Source organism: Strongylocentrotus purpuratus, unplaced genomic scaffold (genome assembly GCF_000002235.5).
Source record: "Strongylocentrotus purpuratus isolate Spur 01 unplaced genomic scaffold, Spur_5.0 spur5_contig_866, whole genome shotgun sequence".
NCBI lineage: Eukaryota > Metazoa > Echinodermata > Echinoidea > Camarodonta > Strongylocentrotidae > Strongylocentrotus > Strongylocentrotus purpuratus.
In genome coordinates, this window is record NW_022145575.1 from 457,726 (window position 1) to 470,547 (window position 12,822).

At 38.1% G+C, this 12,822-nt stretch overlaps 1 protein-coding gene across 1 annotated transcript in view; it reads right to left on the reverse strand.

The window, feature by feature from the left end:
- LOC584030 (GATOR complex protein MIOS) overlaps positions 1-12,822 on the reverse strand; it is a 42,600-nt gene that overhangs the window by 14,601 nt on the left and 15,177 nt on the right. The window contains exons 6-10 of the mRNA XM_030974181.1: positions 12,544-12,615; positions 11,240-11,341; positions 10,205-10,341; positions 8,762-8,885; positions 874-909 (exon numbers count right to left, since the gene is read on the reverse strand). Of these exons, the coding sequence (XP_030830041.1) occupies positions 874-909; positions 8,762-8,885; positions 10,205-10,341; positions 11,240-11,341; positions 12,544-12,615 (471 nt within the window). The remainder of the gene's footprint in view (positions 1-873; positions 910-8,761; positions 8,886-10,204; positions 10,342-11,239; positions 11,342-12,543; positions 12,616-12,822) is intronic.

Genomic DNA, 12,822 nt, shown 5'->3' on the forward strand with positions numbered 1-12,822 from the left:
CTGAAATTCTCATCGAACCCCCCCCCCCCCCCCTAAGAAAAAAAAACAACCTGACAATGTTGAAATAGAAAACAATATCGCTAGTGATATTCTTTTGTCTCGCAATGTATGGTCATCAACAAGGGATCTAAAAGATGACATCCGCAATGAGTAATATATTTAGGAATGTTGAAATCATTCACAGGAATAAATCTAACTAAAATGTGTTTTGATTTTAAAGACAGTCTTTATTTTTTCCCCACTATGAAACAGGAACAGGATCAAAGATTTTTCAAAGGTTTCTTCCCATACACAGTATTTTATGCCCACTTTCACAGTAAAAAAAAGAAGAAGATTAAAACCTTATTTAACTCTTGAAAGGTTCCCTATGATAAAAACAGCAATCCTCAAGTAACATCCTCGTTTAGTAACCATAATAATGAAAACATGTATTATTTGTACTACATATGCCACATAAAATACTAAACATAATGCGCCTGATATAACTTTCCAACTATTTGTATGCTGGTAACAGATTTTTAGCGAAGTAAGGGTTTCAAAGAAGAGATGTTTTACACCACATGGAACATGAGATACCAATAAACATAGGAATAGTTCAAACAGCCCTAACCGCTTCATTTGGACAAAGAAAATTGTCAACAATATTCATGAATAGTGCTGTTAGAAGTCATGGAGTACACCAAGATTCACAGTGAAATAAGGAAGCATAATAAAACAGACTTGTCCCACAAAATTGTTAATATATATATTTGGTGTTACAGCAGGTGCTTAATCTATTAAATATTAAAGCCAGACATTGCTCATGATGAAACCCATGAGAAATGCTAAATGAAAAGAATAGTTTATAAAGGTCTACATTTATTGAACACTTACGTTTGACATGCTTTTCAGTGTATTCCACTTCTTGACCTAAAATAATGAGAAAGAAAGAATACTTAAACTTCCCAACATTTTTACTTGAATTCCGTTTCCATTGATTAAAACTGGAAATAGTATTAATTGTTAAAACCCTGAATGTTTGAATTATGCATGTGTGATTAGATTCTGATACCTTTCAATACCTAGGCCACTTTATGTGAGCCATCAAATTTAATGTACAGATCTTTGTTAAGAGCCTTGTTACAATTACAAATAATTATACTTAAGTAGTCAGAATGTCCTACCTACATGTAGCAACAATAAATGTATGAAGTTTGCATTCTGACTGTTGGAACATAATTATTTGTAACAGGTGAATGAAATAACTTGTAACATGGCAACAGAAAAACAAAACAAAACTAAATGTTTTAATTTTGCAAAGTTGATTTGATTCCAACTCCTTTCAATTGGAATGTCAAGAAATATATTTGTCAACAGGTAAAGAATTATTGGTCAAGCGCAAATTAAAATCAAGAGAATGTTTAAGGGACAATTAATGAAATGAGATATGAAGTTATATCTAGCCTCTTGTGTACGGTTTAGTAAGTCTCAAATTCACAATTGATATTTGCGTATCTCAGTTTACAGTATCACTAAAAGTAACAAATCAATATACTTCCATAAAAGTCAATGCTCAAGAAACTTACGATTAAAAACAAATTAGAAAGAAGAAGAAAAAGATATGGAAACACCAATTAGACATAAAGTAATGGATGACTAGAGCAAGAAAGACAAGTCATAAAAAGTTATTCAGGGGTGATAGTGAGCACTAATTTTTTTTTCCCTCAACCCCCCCCCCTGAAAATCTGAAAAATCTGGAAAATAAGGAAAACATCTGGAAAATAGGGGGAAAATAGGGGGGGGGGGGAATCGGAGAAAACAAACAATAATTGGGAAACCGATTTAAATCGGGTAATTATCAGGCCTGGATATTATAGGACATACAAATATACAGGTGAAGAAAAAATGAAGCCTATGAAGGGTAAAAAGAAAAGTTAGCTAACAAGGAGGGGTCTATTCGCTATTCATAAGGACCGCTATTCATAAGGTCCGCTATTCATAAGGACCGCTATTCATAACGTGTAAATTCCCGTACTTCCGGGTCCGCTATTCATAATGGCAAAAGAGGGTCACTATTCATAATGAAATAAGGTTCGTTAATCATAAGGACCGCTATTCATAACGTGAGATGAGGGTCGCTATTCATAATTCATATTAAGTGTCATTAATCATAAGGACCGCTATTCATAATATGAAATCAGGGTCGCTATTCATAAAACGACGAGAGGGTCGCTATTCATAATACGAAATAAGGTTCATTACTAATATAAGGGTCGCTATTCATAACACGGGAAGAGGGTCGCTATTCATAATACGAAATGAGGGTCGCTATTCATAATAGGAGAAGAGGGTCGCTATTCATAATAGGAGAAGAGGGTCGCTATTCATAATAGGAAATGAGGGTCGCTATTCATAATAGGAGAAGAGGGTCGCTATTCATAATAGGAGAAGAGGGTCGCTATTCATAATAGGAGAAGAGGGTCGCTATTCATAATAGGAGAAGAGGGTCGCTATTCATAATAGGAGAAGAGGGTCGCTATTCATAATACGAAATGAGGTTCGCTATTCATAATAGGAGAAGAGGGTCGCTATTCATAATAGGAGAAGAGGGTCGCTATTCATAATAGGAGAAGAGGGTCGCTATTCATAATAGGAGAAGAGGGTCGCTATTCATAATAGGAAATGAGGGTCGCTATTCATAATAGGAGAAGAGGGTCGCTATTCATAATAGGAGAAGAGGGTCGCTATTCATAAAAGGAGAAGAGGGTCGCTATTCATAATAGGAGAAGAGGGTCGCTATTCATAATTCGAAATGAGGTTCGCTATTCATAATAGGGGAAGAGGGTCGCTATTCATAATAGAAGAGGGTCGCTATTCATAATAGGAAATGAGGGTCGCTATTCATAATAGGAGAAGGGGGTCACTATTCATAATAGGAGAAGAGGGTCGCTATTCATAATAGGAGAAGAGGGTCGCTATTCATAATACGAAATAAGGTTCATTACTAATATAAGGGTCGCTATTCATAACACGGGAAGAGGGTCGCTATTCATAATACGAAATGAGGGTCGCTATTCATAATAGGAGAAGAGGGTCGCTATTCATAATAGGAGAAGAGGGTCGCTATTCATAATAGGAAATGAGGGTCGCTATTCATAATAGGAGAAGAGGGTCGCTATTCATAATAGGAGAAGAGGGTCGCTATTCATAATAGGAGAAGAGGGTCGCTATTCATAATAGGAGAAGAGGGTCGCTATTCATAATAGGAGAAGAGGGTCGCTATTCATAATACGAAATGAGGTTCGCTATTCATAATAGGAGAAGAGGGTCGCTATTCATAATAGGAGAAGAGGGTCGCTATTCATAATAGGAGAAGAGGGTCGCTATTCATAATAGGAGAAGAGGGTCGCTATTCATAATAGGAAATGAGGGTCGCTATTCATAATAGGAGAAGAGGGTCGCTATTCATAATAGGAGAAGAGGGTCGCTATTCATAAAAGGAGAAGAGGGTCGCTATTCATAATAGGAGAAGAGGGTCGCTATTCATAATTCGAAATGAGGTTCGCTATTCATAATAGGGGAAGAGGGTCGCTATTCATAATAGAAGAGGGTCGCTATTCATAATAGGAAATGAGGGTCGCTATTCATAATAGGAGAAGGGGGTCACTATTCATAATAGGAGAAGAGGGTCGCTATTCATAATAGGAGAAGAGGGTCGCTATTCATAATAGGAGAAGAGGGTCGCTATTCATAATACGAAATGAGGTTCGCTATTCATAAAAGGAGAAGAGGGTCGCTATTCATAATACGAAATGAGGTTCGCTATTCATAATAGGAGAAGAGGGTCGCTATTCATAATAGGAGAAGAGGGTCGCTATTCATAAAAGGAGAAGAGGGTCGATATTCATTATACGAAATGAGGTTTGCTATTCATAATAGGAGTAGGGGGTCGCTATTCATAATGCGACGAGAGGGTCGCTATTCATAATACCGAAAAAGTCAAAATTACATAAGCAATAAACTAAATGTTAATAAGAAAGCGACATAATGGACACCCCATGGCTACAGCGTAGGCCGGGGGGGGGGGGTGGGGTAGGCCACATGGTCCCAAACATTTTAAGAAAATATTTATTGAAAACTCACATTTCTGAAGAAAGAAAGGCGTGCCTAAATAATGAACGTGTCCCATCATTCCGGTCACCAGCCCCCCCCCCCCCTCTCCCCCCCTTCCCCCCCAAAAAAAAAGTATGGAGGGAAATGAAAGGGCCAAAATAAGATTGATTGATTGATTTTTATTAGCCAAGCTTCCAACAAACAACAATATCAAATAATAACAGATCAAAATTAAGTCAGCTTGAACAGGATAACCTACGAAAGAACAAATTATTGAAGATAATAATGATGAAAATAATAATAACAACATTAAACTGCTGATAGAAATGATAATAAGTTCAAGGAGAAAAATAAGAAGGAGAAGAAGAAAAAGAGGGGGAGGAGGAGAAGGAGGAAGAAGAGGAAAATAATGATGAATATGTTGAATTTCTATAACGTACAAAAACATAAGTATAAACAAAAATTAAAAAGTATGAACAGGCAGAAGAAAAACAAATCTGTATTTCAATCATATAACATGTCATTCGTTTTTCTCCTCGGACTCTGAAGTGTTAGGTATGCCTATTTCTTTAATTCCTCTTAAAATGAGCAAAGTTTTGCATTTCCTTTATAGTAGGCCTATTAGGGGAAAAATCCAATGTTTTATGGCAATGTAATAACACAAATTTCCAATACTACCTATTCTTTCTGGTAAGTTAAAGTTGAATCGGCTATTTCTTCTATTATAATTAAGTTTCAGTTTCAGTTCAGTTTAAGTTTTATTTTTCATTTCCAACAGGACAGTAATTTTGAAAAGAAATCATATATACAATTCAACATTCAATAATATAATACATTTTACATGGTTTAAAGTTATGTAATAGAAAGTATACATAAATATCCAGTATTTTAATGGTTTTTTTCAAAAACATTTTAAGATAAACCTGTGGCAATGGAGGGATGGGGTGCTTTCAAAGAGAGGGAAATGCGTACGCGTACCCTAGATAACACTGAGTGGGGGGGGGGGTGGGTGGGAGTCGGGTGAAAAAGGTGGAAAGACAAGGAAATGGCGCTTAGTGACAGTAACTTTCGAGCCACGAAATCAAAGTTAAACGTTAAAACAGCCCCTGCGCTGCAAAGTCAATTTTGTAATTAACGGTAGGGGGGGGGGGGGGCGCTTCACAACTCTTATTTTGCCCTTCATTTAGCTTCAGCTCATATAAACTCGCTTGAGCTTGTATTTGAGCTCATGTTGGTAGTAATCATGGACATGGACGGCAATCCTGGGCCCGATAGGAGGACACGTCCCCCAGGAAATTTAGAAATATAGCTAGAAAGATATATAGCGGAAAGAACGTACATAATTATTGGGCTTAGGGATTCCTAGAGTGCATAATGTCAGCATTCAACATTGCAAAGTCTCGCTTGGTCGCTACCCCCCCCCCCCCCCCCCTCGCCCAATAACCCAAACTATGTATGATATGACACTCGGCCCACGCTCCCGGCCGTGATTTATCCATGGTTGTTGCAATAATTTTTGTTCTTTACTATTTCTACTAACATTATTGTGTGCTATCACAATCATGATTGTTTCATTTTCCCTTTAAGGCAGGCGCGTAGCCAGAGTCGAGAATGGAACAACGAATCGTCTTCTTTCTCTAATAATTTCATTAAACTATGAAAGGTCAAAGCTTCCGCGCTTTGCGCGGGAGGGGGTGGGGAAACTCAAATAAGACAAAGAAAAAGGCTCGAGAATGGTACAACGAATCGTATTCTTTCTCTAATAATTTCATTAAACTATGAAAGGTCAAAGCTTACCCGCTTTGCGCAGGAGGGGGGAAACTGAATTCAGACAAGAATTAAGAGTCGAGAATGGAACAACGAATCATCTTCTTTCTCTAATAATTGCATTAAACAATGAAAGGTTAAAGCTTACGCGCTTTGCGCAAGAGGGGGGAATAGAATTCAGACAATTATTAAGAGTCGAGAACGGTACAACAAATCGTAATTTTTCTCTAATAATTAATGAAAGGTAAAAGCGAGGGGGAAAACTGAATTCAGACAAGGATTAAGAGTCGAGAGTGGTACAATAAATCGTCTTCTTTTTCTAATAATTAATGAAAGTTCAAAGCTTTCGCGCGTATTGGGTGGGGGAGGGGAGGGGGGGGGGGGACAGCAAGCTGCCCGAATATGAATTTTTTTATATCTTTTCTCGTTTATCTTGGTGATAAATAACACTTTCACAAAAAACATATAATGCTCAAATTTTTGCTCGCTCGTTTCGCTCACAAGCAGAATTGTGAACTAGAAAATTACCTTTTCGGGCATGAGGCTTTAGCCCCCCCCCCTCCCCCCCCCCCCCCGATGAAAATGTCAAAAAATGTATATCTTAAAAACGGGGAATGTTGATATCGGACAAGAGACCTGAAGTGAGCTTGCACCCCTTTCCAAAATTGTTCCTGCTTCTAGGTACCCGTATCGTGTTTCTAATATGACCTTGTCAGTATTGGTATGTTGAGTTGAAAAAACGGTCTGCGCATTTTTCAAATTTCCGTCCCCCCCCCCCAATTGGAAAATTCTGGATCCGCGCCGGGGCGTACTGATGGGGGGGGGGGCTCGGGGATCGGTAGATACTGGGCTTAGGTCCAATTGTCAGGTCCAATTCCGCTCAGTAATTTGTAGGTCCATAAGTCCTAATAAAAATTACTTTCCACAAAAATATTATTGTCGTATAAACAATTACTAGTTTCTTAAATAGCAAGCTAAAATGGATAATGGGCCTGCTTGGCGTACTTAATATCTCAGTGGCGTAGCCTGGATAAGATCAGTCGGGGGCAGGGTGGTGGGGCAAGATTTCCAACAAGGAGGAAAATTTACGATAGGATTACATGTGTGTTATGTTTTACTTTTTTTTCGTCACCACATGAGCGGGGGGGGTTGGCTCTATATAATTATCAAAGATAACAGATAAAATATAATTACTTTAAAAAGAGACAACTATTCAGGGCTATATATCGCCCCCCCCCCTACAGGACCAGGAACGTAGCCGAGGGGGGGGGGCGTATTATGAATAGCGAACCTCATTTCGTATCATGAATAGCGACCGTCTACTATTATGAATAGCGACCCTCATTTCTTTTTTATGAATAGCGACCCTAATTTCGTGTTATGAATAGCGACCCTCATTTCGTATTATGAATAGCAACCCTCTACTCCCATTATGAATAGCGACCCTCATTTCTTATTATGAATAGCGACCCTCAGTTCGTATTATGAATAGCAACCCTCTACTCCTATTATGAATAGCGATCCTCATTTCTTATTATGAATAGCGACCCTCATTTCGTATTATGAATAGCAACCCTCATTTCATATTATGAATAGCGACCCTTATTTCTTATTATGAATAGCGACTCCCTACTCCTATTATGAATAGCGACCCTCTTCTCCTATTATGAATAGCAACCCCCTGCTCCTATTATGAATAGCGACCCTCATTTCCTATTATGAATAGCGACCCTCATTTCGTATTATGAATAGCGACCCTCTACTCCTATTATGAATAGCGACCCTCTTCTCCTATTATGAATGGCGACCCTCTTCTTCTATTATGAATAGCGACCCTCTTCTCCTATTATGAATAGCGACCCTCATTTCTTATTATGAATAGCGACCCTCTACTCCTATTATGAATAGCGACCCTCTTCTTCTATTATGAATAGCGACCCTCTTCTCCTATTATGAATAGCGACCCTCATTTCTTATTATGAATAGCGACCCTCTACTCCTATTATGAATAGCGACCCTCTTCTTCTATTATGAATAGCGACCCTCTTCTTCTATTATGAATAGCGACCCTCATTTCTTATTATGAATAGCGACCCTCATTTCCTATTATGAATAGCGACCCTCTTCTTCTATTATGAATAGCGACCCTCTTCTTCTATTATGAATAGCGACCCTCATTTCTTATTATGAATAGCGACCCTCATTTCCTATTATGAATAGCGACCCTCATTTCCTATTATGAATAGCGACCCTCTTCTTCTATTATGAATAGCGACCCTCTTCTTCTATTATGAATAGCGACCCTCATTTCTTATTATGAATAGCGACCCTCATTTCCTATTATGAATAGCGACCCTCTTCTTCTATTATGAATAGCGACCCTATTCTTCTATTATGAATAGCGACCCTCTTCTTCTATTATGAATAGCGACCCTCTTCTCCTTTTATGAATACCGACCCTCATTTCTTATTATGAATAATGACCGTTATGAATAATAACCCTTATGAATAACGACCCTCATTTTGCATTATGAATAGCGACCCTCATTTCGTATTATGAATAGCGACCCTCATTTCGTATTATGAATAGCGACCCTCTTTCTGTGTTATGAATACCGATCCTTTTGTAATATTATGAATAGGGACCCTTATGAATAGCGACCCTCATGTCGTATTATGAATAGCGACCCTCTTCTCCTATTATGAATACCGACCCTCTTCTTTGATTATGAATAGCGGTTCTTATGAATAATGACCCTTATGAATAATGACACTTTTCTCCAATTATGAAAAGCAGACCTTATGAATAGCGGTCCTTATGAATAGTGGACCTTATGAATAGCGGACCTTATGAATAGCGGTCCTTATGAATAGCGACATTGACCCAACAAGGATATCTTACCAACATGCTGTATGTTGTAGAGTTTGATGACATTGCTCTGCTTGGTTAGGCAAGCCAAGGTGCCGTATCGAGTGGGACTCCACCCGAGCTTGACCACGCCCCTTGCTTCACGGAAGCTGAGTACCTATACGGCACAGTCTCCGGTTAAGATAATAACATTCATCTCCCTCCCAATACCTGCCATGATAGTTTCTCACAGATCTATTACAGGGTACAGTTTTATTGAACTAATAGTCCAGGGGGTGTTTCACAAAGATCCTGAGATGAACTCATCTCTAAATTGGACTTAAAGATTTATGGAAAGCCGTTGGCATCTATGAAAATATTTTGTAAAAGTTATTTAAAAAGGCATAAAATGTTGATTCAAATAATTCCTATTTTCTATTTTCAAGGAGATTTCATGTTCTCGAAGTGGAATTTATGAAAAAGTCTTAAATACTTGAATTTTCAATTTGAATATATTTTATTTTCAGGCTACAAATGGCTTTCCATAATATTTAAGTCCAACTTAGAGTTAAGTTTGCCTTAGGATCTTTGTGAAACACCCCCCTGATATTGGCTTCCTGACAGGTGCATACTTGTACAGTGTATCCATCACCTACAGTGGTAGGATTAAGGACAAGGTGCAAGGTGGGAAAGATTTCTGTTAGTGTTACAAGGTCTCTAAGTGTAACTTGTTAGTCTAACTATACTCGATAGTCTATTGACTATTGTCTAAAGTCTGTATGTAATGCTACGGTCACAAAGGTTCATACGAACGATAATTTCGTACGAATCTCCGTTTTTCCATTGTCTTCCCAAATTTTCATTGTCTGAAAATCGTTTGTACGGCATTCGTAGCAGTTCGTAATGGCATTTGTGACCGAGGCTTAACTTATAAAGTAGGTTTAACAGTTAACATCTATCGGTACAGGCAGTTCATATCTCTCTGGGAGTTTTTACCAGATAAACGTTAGGGCTCTACTTTGTCTTTATAGATCTAACTTTAGTGCAAGCTTTTAGGTGAGCACAATTAAAGTCCAAGTCTACCCTAGTATTCTGGTACCGTTAGATAATATAGCTTGACTTTTAGGATTTATTTATTTTAATGAGGGATAAAAAACCATATATGCATGGCCTTTCATAAAAAAAATATAGTTGAATCTATGGGGTCAGTCTCAGCGACTACCGTCAATTTACCTTCGGGCTACTGCCCCTCGAGGAAAAAGGTGACTGACCCCATAGATTCAACTCAATTTTCTCAGGCCCTGTATATTTGTATATTATTATTATTATTATTAAACAGTAGTTACCAGTATTTAAACAAAAACGTGATCAAATTATATGTACATGTATCATTACCATCACCACTACAATTATATCACGTTCATTATCATTATTGCTACTAATATCATCATCATCATCTTAATCATAAAAACGATGAACATTCTCATGAAAGGATACTGGTTTTTCAAAATGGCGCAGATCCCAGATCATGGTCTGGTCTTCAAAGAATGAGGCTAGCCGATGTTCATACAGTGGGTCTGCAGAGATTCCATACACTGCCTTGGTGATGGCACTGCTTTTGTGCTTTGAGGGATCTGAAGAAGAGCAGAAAACAAGCGACCATTGCACAGTTTCATTAAATGCTAAGATCCTTCCAACTAAGGATCCAAAATACAACTTTATATCAATGAAAAGCTGAATTTCATTTCATTTCATTTATTTTCCATTAACATTCAAAGTAAAATACATAGCAAAATCGGAAGGACCCCAAGAAAAGAAAAGCTTGTGAGAATGGGGCCCTGTACAAAAATAAACATACAAGCAAATTATTATAACAAATATTGTAAAACTTATCAAAACAAACATACACCCACCCTCATTCATTCACATGCACACAGACACACCAACACACACCGCAGGCAGAACATTGTACAGAAAAATCTACTCAGTGCACATCATGTGTTTAAACATTAACTGTTTACATGAATATTTAAACTTTTTGAGAATGAACCTAGAATACATATAAAAAGAAATAACAAATATTTTCCCTTTCAGTATTGAACTATGCAAAACTGTAGACATGGGGTATGGTACACACACGTTGCATACCCATGGTGATTATTTGCCTGTCATTATACCTCAAAGTTAGTGTTGTTATCTAAACATTAGATTCCGTCTCGGAACAGTCCCATAAACTTTTAATTCTCAAAACAGGATGTGTATGTAAGGCCAATTGCCTCCACAACTACACCTATAGCCCTCAAATCGTCAAAGCTGGAACACCAGCGGCCTGGCTAGCTCACTATCCAGTATCAAACAATTTTGTACACCTGTCAAAAAACCACTTAAAGGGAAATATAATGAAAAATGCTGAAATATTGATAAATAATGCCTCCCTATTCAAATATGAACGGTGGTCAGAGAAAATCGCTAACCGATGCACGCCAGCAATATTACGGCATTTGCCGTATATGAACACAGCTAAAGGCTTACCTCTGATGTCATAGAGCCTTAGATTCTTCTGACCTTGTCCCACCATGAGGTTGCAGGGCTGGTGTAGTAGCCAGGCCATGGAATGCAGGGCATCACTGTATACTATACACAGAAATTGTGGAAAAAATAATCATTCATTTGGTGTTAGACATGTACTTGCTTGAAGCAAAACACATGTTATTAGTGCTTTTTTGTCAAATCAAAGACAATGACTGTGTATTATCTCCCTTGTGGGATAAGCATTCCATATTTTTAAGGTTAAATGATAATAATATTTATAGTAAAATTAATAAAGTACTTGATTCTAATAGTTGTATAAAGTGCTGTGCATACTATAATTACCCCTGCATTAGCCGAGCTACTCTCATTAGGGGCTCTGTCATTCTGGGAATTTCTTCCCAGCAGGTACCCATTTACATCACCTGGGTGGAGAGTGCCAAATGTAGAATAATGTCTTGCCAAAGGGCATTAGTGAGCTGCAAACCATGTAATCCACAGTCTGGTGATGTATCCTATAGACCACGACACCTCTACAACTTGAGTTTGGCTCTGTAACCTTTGATTAAGAGCCCCCTCCCCCCATATACCACATGCATGAAAAGAAAGGGCAAGACATTCTGCATATACATCGTTTCCATTTTTGTGTCAAGTCCATATTGCGTTTGACACTTGGATTTAAAAAAGAAGACAAATAAGCTTTAAAATCCTGAAATTGGAAACACATTGAGAGGTTCAAAATCATTGTCTTTCTATCAAAACTGGACATTTTGTGACTCTGTATGTACATGTATATTGTTTTTCGGAGACATTGCATTAGGTATTAAAAGAAAAATATTACTGTTGCCAATTTGAAAATCAAGAAAAACAAGGACAATATGTTTGAACATTTAAAAACACCAAAAAATTCAACATTTTACAAGTCTTTCGTGCATGTCCAGCATTGGCCCGCACCCTCCAGCATCCCTTCTCTGGCTGCCAAGACCAGATGTAAAAACACATGAATTTTACCTTTTTGGGGGTTGGGCCCCCCCCCCCACGCGCAATGAGGGGGGGAGGGGGTGCAAATTTTTAAATTTTCGAGGACCCCCCCCCCCCAAAAAAAGTGCTCACTACCCCCCCCCCCCCCCCCCCCCTCCCCTCCCACTGAGCGAAGTTTCGGCCGGCGCAATTTTCAAATTTTCGGGAGCAAAAAAAAAAAGAAGTTGGCCCCCCACAAGATATCCTGGATCCAGTGTGGCCAAGACTCCCCAAATTGGAATGCTGGATGCGCAGTGTGAATAGGGCATTACTTCGATAGAACTTACCTAATTCTGTTACCCCTCTGGTATCCCTTTCACTTCCAACTGACAAAGGCCTAGATTGCCCTCCTCCACCTCCTACAAGGGAATAACCAGCCACACAACACATTAGGTATAATTAATTTTTTTCTTTCTCTTTGCCTGTAATGAGGTGTTCATTCAATATTCAAACCAAAACATAATTTTCCTTACAATTTAGCAAAACAATGGAACATCAATAATACACATAATATCTGTTCAGATATAACTAAGCAAATTCGCAGGAAATTTCATATTTTGTTTTTT